The 6,927-nt window shown below is 47.9% G+C and overlaps 1 protein-coding gene across 3 annotated transcripts; it reads right to left on the minus strand.

The window, feature by feature from the left end:
* Positions 1–1,097: 1,097 nt before the first annotated feature.
* On the minus strand, positions 1,098–6,453 carry LOC125748035 (amphoterin-induced protein 1-like). Of its 3 annotated transcripts, none has more exons than XM_049023821.1 (3): positions 6,333–6,453; positions 5,057–5,168; positions 1,098–3,974 (listed from the first exon to the last, which is right to left on the minus strand). In XM_049023821.1, the coding sequence occupies exon 3, from the start codon at positions 3,870–3,872 to the stop codon at positions 2,370–2,372; it is 1,503 nt and encodes a 500-aa protein (XP_048879778.1). In that variant the 5' UTR covers positions 3,873–3,974; positions 5,057–5,168; positions 6,333–6,453; the 3' UTR covers positions 1,098–2,369. The 3 variants fall into 3 exon arrangements, with proteins under 3 accessions (XP_048879778.1, XP_048879777.1, XP_048879779.1); XM_049023820.1 differs by lacking the exon at positions 6,333–6,453 and adding an exon at positions 5,422–6,303; XM_049023822.1 differs by lacking the exons at positions 5,057–5,168; positions 6,333–6,453 and adding an exon at positions 4,100–4,160.
* Positions 6,454–6,927: the final 474 nt, after the last annotated feature.

A 6,927-nucleotide genomic window follows, 5' to 3' on the forward strand; every position in this document is an offset into this window, starting at 1 on the left:
CTACCCAGATGCCTCTGGTCTGCCATGGACCGTGCATCTTAAATCAGCTCCCGCTCCATTTAGATTTATAGCTATTGTAAAGTTAAGCTGCTGGATTTGTACACATTGATGACATTTGCTTAATCTATTTTTCCAAATCAAACACTCTCTAGATTTGAAATATGACAATGTAAACCAAGACCGAGGCAAACCTGAAGCATTAAAATATAAAACATGCTCCCTGATATGTGAATTCTCCAGGCTAAACTCTGGTCAGGGCTATATCGCAAACTAGAAACCTGAACTAGCAGAAAGCATTCTCCTATTTCACAGCAAAATGCATTTTTCTCTGTCTGAGTGCCTCCTACAGGCCTTCTAAGCTACTGCAATGTACTAATCACCAGCAGTAAGAGAGAGTGCTAACAGTTATGCACGGCAAGGTGCTGTATCGATATAGCCATGAGCTTGGCAAAGGGGAGGTCCCAAAGGAAGGCATTGAGGGCAACGATTCAAATGTAGAAAACTCAACTCACACAGCATGCACATGTAGATGTACACTCTCATACATGCAAGCCAAGCCCTGCAGCCCTGATCATTGTTCAGCTCTGACTTGAGTCATTCTCTTATTATGACTGGAGGCCCGTCAGCGCAAAATAAATGGCCTTCACTGCAACTAGGGAAAGAAAGGAAAACGTCTGTGATTTATTACTTGGTTCCCCGCAGCACACAGCTTCATCAAGTCCATTAGGCGTCTGTCATTTACTGCTGGTTCCCGATGGCAACTGTCCCATGATTCCTCTGAGGGACCTAGTGGTCCTGTGAAGTGCTGCCTGATTGCTAATCTAAAAAAGGCTAGGTAGCCTATCAGAACCTAGCCCCCTGATACACCGTCAACCGATTTGCTATGTGAAAAGAGGGCGGAGTCAGGGATGTGTTACCCAGAGAAACAGTTTTAGCGGCACACCTGGCCACTGTGTACAGCCAATCAGATACCGAATGGAAAAACAACAAAATCTGCAAATCTCTGATTTAAAAAAAAAAAAAAAGAAATGAATAACATCTTATCAAACTGGTGCGGAAAAATATTAAAGAAAAAGTAGACAACAAAAATGCATGTATTCAATCAATGAATGTATTCATCTTTATACTTTATCGGCAGCATGACGTTTTCAGATTCAAATGAACATTCGCTTGTGCTCCTCCATGCCGAGTCTCCTTTTACTAAGACACACGAAAAGGCTCCACTTTCACTAACTCGTAAATTTCTGTTCAATACCTTCCTGCCGTAGCCGTGCTGTACGGCCCAACCTATAACCTATTTCAGATGTTTACTGTACAACACATAAGCACATAAACACAGCTATGGTCTCTACTTTCTATATTCATGTTTTCTGTGGTGTAAAGCATGATTGGGAGGAGGTGTTTGCAAGTGTGTGGGTACAATAGGTAACAGGATATGCATGTGTGTACAATCTTATGCACTAGTTACAGCGCTGACAAAAAGTCTTGGAGCGCTTGCTTAATTCTGTAATGTTGTTAATTTACGCCTTTCATGACAGTCACTAATTAAAAAGCGTCCAGAACACAGAACAGCTCCTTTAGAACTAGAATTTAGGTTTCAATTTATTACAGATTTCTTACTTTAAACTACTGGTTGTTTGTAACGTGATTTTATTTTTTGTAAACAAATGAATGAAGGAATGATTTTTGCTACAAAACAAATAAATGTGCGATATATTCACTGAATTAAGCAAACGTTCCACGACCTTCTGTGAGTTCTGTATGTAGTAATATATATATATTTATATGCTCATTATAATTTCCAGAGTGACCTTCATGATCTTAACAGGTTCTCTGCATTTATGATGCAGTAGTGCGGTTGTGTTGGTAGGGGGGTGATATGTGACGTCAGTTAAACTGTGGCTACTCCCCCAAGCCCTCACAACCTCTGTGGTGGGGGGGGGAAGGTCACCCTGAGCTAAGGGTCCTACCGGAACAAAAATATCCCTGCCATGCTCTCACTGTCCAACAAAGCCCACACTACAGTTTGCGGTCTTTCTGTTTTCCTCCCATCTCACTCCTTCAATGCCCAAATATAGTTGGACATCACCACCCCCCCCCAACACGGAGCTGCTTCACAGTATACATCCTTAAGTGCTACAGGTAAAATGCTGGAAAGTTCTCATCTGTTTCATATTCCTCTAAAGGTTAATGACAGAAACGGTTTGCGCATTACAACATGCCTAGTAAGATCAAGCACCCCATCAGGGCAGCTGGCCCCGGCAAAGTGACCCTCTTCCGATCCCACGCATCCGGGAAGCTACGGCAGTTCTGGAAGCCCCGCTTGGCGCGGCTGATGCCCGTCCCTCCACATGCTCCACCCAGCGTTCTCAGACCACAATGGGAGTGTCCGAGCAGACGGAGCTGACGGACTCGGCGTCCGACGTCTTCCTGCGATTGGCATCCCGCCGGACCTCGGGATCGCACTGGTCCCCCGCCGCTCCCGGGCTCACCTTGCCGTTCTGGCCCTGCAGCTCCTTGGGGTCGATGAAGGCCACGTGCCGGGCGAGGCCGGCCCTTCCACTGGGCTCTCCGTGGCTGGGCGTGGAGCTCAGGGCAGACGAATGGATGCTGTCCTCACGGTGCGCCTTGGCCCGGCCGCAGCCCGGGCAGCAAAAGCACCGGCAGGGGGTCAGGTACAGGTAGACCAGCACCAGCACCACACTGGCCAGGCAGCCCACCAGTGTGGTGTAGGCCGTGTTCATGGATTCGTGGCCACCAGGTTGGGTGAAGTTATGCACCCTCACTGACACATAGAGCGTCTCGTTTAGCACCTGGCCCATGGCGAAGCAGGCATAGATGCCAGAGTCCTCGAGGATAACGGGACTGATCTGCAAGTTGCCATCTGGGAGGACCACTGCGCTCTCGTTGCCATTTAGAGACACCGGCATATTTCCCGGTCTCATCCAGGTCTTGGCCATGTCCCGCTGCCGCGTGTCACAGTTGAGGACGAGCGTCTGGCCTAGGTAGGCCTCTTGGTCTGCTGCCTTGACGGAGCTGCAGTTTAGGTAGTCCCTGTTGAGGTCAAAGATGTTCACTGTAGCCTTCTGCAGGCCAGGGAGGGAGCAGGTGTGGTCATCCTTGTAGTCTACAGCAGAGCTGAGCTGCCGGATGTACCACTGGGCCAGCAGGCTGTACAGGTCGCAGGAGCAGGGCAGAGAGTTGTTGTGAAAGAATAGGCCATTCTTGATCCAGGCAGGCAGAGCCTGGAGCTCCTGGATGGGTAGGACCTTAATCCTGTTGGAGGACACGTCCAGCAGAATCAGCTGCTCCGGCCGCGTCTTCTCCTTGACCAGCTCCAGGGGGAAGCGGGCCACCTGATTTTGACTCAGGTAGAGTTTCTGCAGGCTGACCAAGCCCGAGAAGGCGGAGCGGTCGATCTGGGAGATGTGGTTGTTGTAAAGCAGCAGCACCTCCAGCTGCTCCAGCGGCTCAAAGATGTACTCGTCCAGCTGCCGAAGGGCATTGGAGGACAGGTCCAGGTGGCGCAGCTGCCTGACGTAGAGGAAAGCCTCAGTGGAGATGAAGGTCAGGCCGTTGTGGCTAAGCAGTAGGCTGTGAAGCTTGGTCAGCTTGATGGTGGTCCATTCAGCCCGCAGCCGTGCGATGCTATTGTAGCTCAGGTCCAGCACGGCCGTGTACTGGGGCAGACCCCCGGGCACGACAGTCAGGTTCGTCCTGGAGCAGCTGACGATGTTGCTGGCACAGACGCATGTCATGTGACAGTTCAGGGTGGAGCCAGTGGCCCAGGGGAGCAGCAGGGTGAGGCTCAGCAAGACAGCGGGGCTGGGAGACTGCCGAGCCGGCTGGCACTCGGCACTGGGACAAAGCATTACGGCTGCTCCTGTGGATTCGGGGGCGTCTTCCGTCAGCAGGGAGTCTCACTACAGCCCCAGGCAGCGGGGGCCGGATGCGGCGGCATTGTTAGCAGACAGCTGCAAGGAAAAGAAAAGTAATAACGTGAATAACATCGTCACACACGCGTGTGCCCTCACAGACAGCTCCACATGCTCTTGCACACAAAACACAAAAAAAGTGTCAGCCTCTGATTTGCTTTTACCCAATGCATAATCCACACACAGTAGCACTGGTTGGGGGTTCGAATCCTGCCTCCGTTCTGTGTGCAGAGTTTGCATGGGTTCTGTCACACTGCTATCCTCCCACGATGCTAAATTGGTGGTCTCTAAATTTCCCATGTGTACGTGCCTGGTGACAGATTGGCACCCTGTCTCGGGTGTTCCCCCAGCCTCAGGCCCTACACTGGCTATAACAGGCTCACTGTGACCCTGACTAGGACAAGATATTTAAAGACGGATGATGATCTATGCGAATGGAACCTATTTAGGGTGACAGTAGGACTGGCAACCATGGTTTTTGGCAAGCAGGCAAAGAAACATGAAACCTTTCATGGTGACCAGCCCACGTGCTGCTGGTATATGTCCAGCTTACTAGCAGCTCCTGGACGGCCCCTCACTAGAGGTGGAAGTGTTGCATTGCACCATTTTGTATATGCAAACAATCCCACTGTCCTGTCCCCGTAAAAGTCGCCCTTTTTAAAGTTCAGTAACAGCATAAATCACGTTAATCCTTTTCGGCAGGATTTTCAGGCTCGTCACATTTAAAGTTAGTTGAAGCACATAACGCGGTTGTTTATTACCAGCCTTCTCACTGGCATTGGCTACGCCAAATAAAGTTATGATGTGCTCTTAGAAGGAAAACATCATCACAAACACGGAGCGGACAAAACACGCCCCAGGGTGATGTAAATGTAACGGTACCATGCATTTCGCTAGAATAATCGTTTGGTTATTAAGGATGACATTACGAAAGAACAAGATGACGGAAAGGAAGGCAAACGCATCTCTTTCTTTGGCACCCCCTTTAAATTCGCGCACTCTTCTGCTTTATCCGCTCTCCGGATAAATGCGTTGCAAGTGCATTAAATAATTCCCGGGTATATTCGGCTTGCGCCCTTGAATTAAAACAATTGCCCGAATTGTCTCAGTCCCAGCGTTACCTCTTGTAGGTGTCCGGAACATACTGGATCAGATCGGAACGCGGTACGCAGAATCAGTTCAGGCTTCTTCATATGCGGTCACCGGGGCCTCGCAAACAATCCTCCCTCCCATCTGGAAGGAAACAAGACAAAACTGCCGTGTAATGGGACTGCGACAGCTGTATTTCTTATGCCAGATGATGTTTCTTATTCCCTCTCCGTGTGGCGTCTAGGCGAGGCTTGCGGTCTTTGCGTTTATTTGTAAGAGGCGCGACTGCTGCCGCTCTGCCCAGCGCACTGCGTATCCATGCGGCGGACGGGCGGTGAGCCGCCGCTGGTTTAGGACTCGCTCAGGCGCTGAGCGCAGCACACAGACGGCGTCTCACCCGGCAGGTGTCCGTCCAGCTGCTGGCAGTACAACAAAGCCGGCGATACGCGGTCTTGTGACGCAAACCTCATCCCTGACACTTTGCCTAATGTCAGGACTGGAGATGAGCAACTGTGATTTCCGTGTCCCAAGACTGATAGAAAAGACGCAGGGCGGGGAAGGTCGCTTTGGAGAAAAGGGATGCACCCCATTATATGTGGTTTTTTTAGGCTCAGCCTTCCCAGTCTGCTTCTTTGAGCTTCCTGTTCTCATTATTTCTCGGCGCGCTTAAATCACCGAAGCTTGTGGTCGGTATCATTACGCTGGTGGAGTTTCCTTTCACTGCTACTGCCGTCTTCAACACTTGCATTACTGATTATGGAATTAAAAACTATAAAATGTGATTAAGATGGCTCTTATGATGTCAAGAAATCGTAAATAACAGCACATAAACATACTAGGCATATACTAGAGACAATCTTTGAATCAGTTTAAAATGCATTTTTACCGCTTGATATAAAAATTCAGCTACGTACTTATTACATTAAAACGGAATGTAATCACGCATATTTTGGGCACCCCACTGGAATATTTTTATTAATATTTATCTGCCTCATTTTTATTTTGTATATTCGAAATTTTATTCCTTGCCAACCTTTAAATTTTAGAGTAATTGATTGGTTTTCATCATGCAATCGTGCAATACTTGCCTACTGTTGGTATAATACACTTTGAGTAAAATTAATACTGATAAACCGAAAAATTTTGTATTTAAACCTAATTAATCCCGCTATTACTTTCTTCCTGAGTCTATTTTTATTGCCTATTCTATTTTCTGGCGTGGTACAGCTCTATAAAACTGGGTTGACGGGACCATTGACGTAGCTAAATCATTAATTCAACAACGCTGGTGATATTTTGGTACGATACCAGTCATGAAGAAGAGTGAGGAAACATTTAAGAACTCGCAGCGTGCGATTGCTTTGACTCCGTTCCGTTAATGGCAGCTCGATGGGGTGCACCGTGCACCTGAGACAACCTAATCAAGACTAAAATGGACTATTCACATCATTTACACGCCCATAAAGGGGCTGGGAAATGCATCCTCTAATTCTAAGATAATTATGTCCCAAGCCAGTACTTCCCGGCGGATTGAGTGATGCAACACGGATGTCCAAGCATCCAAGCAAGACTGATCTTAAGTTACTACACCAAAAGCAAAAGTGACACGTGATTGCCTTTGTATTAGTATGCGCTCCTAATGCCATCGTTCTGCTTCACTGGCGATTCGATCGGAATACACACGTAATACAAACGTAATACAAGAAACACTATCTGTACAGACAACTGAAATCCGGTGTCTTTAAGAAGTATTTAAATGTGATTTGGTAATCAAACTGTTCATTGGTTTTGGACCATGAATCTCAATTCACACGAATACATCCCGGCGTTATTTTACCTAATAGTGCTTATCAATACACAGGATGTGAGATTTATTGAAACTTCCGCAGTAAATGAATAATGG

This window comes from Brienomyrus brachyistius, chromosome 8 (genome assembly GCF_023856365.1).
Source record: "Brienomyrus brachyistius isolate T26 chromosome 8, BBRACH_0.4, whole genome shotgun sequence".
In the NCBI taxonomy this organism is placed as follows: Eukaryota; Metazoa; Chordata; class Actinopteri; order Osteoglossiformes; family Mormyridae; genus Brienomyrus; species Brienomyrus brachyistius.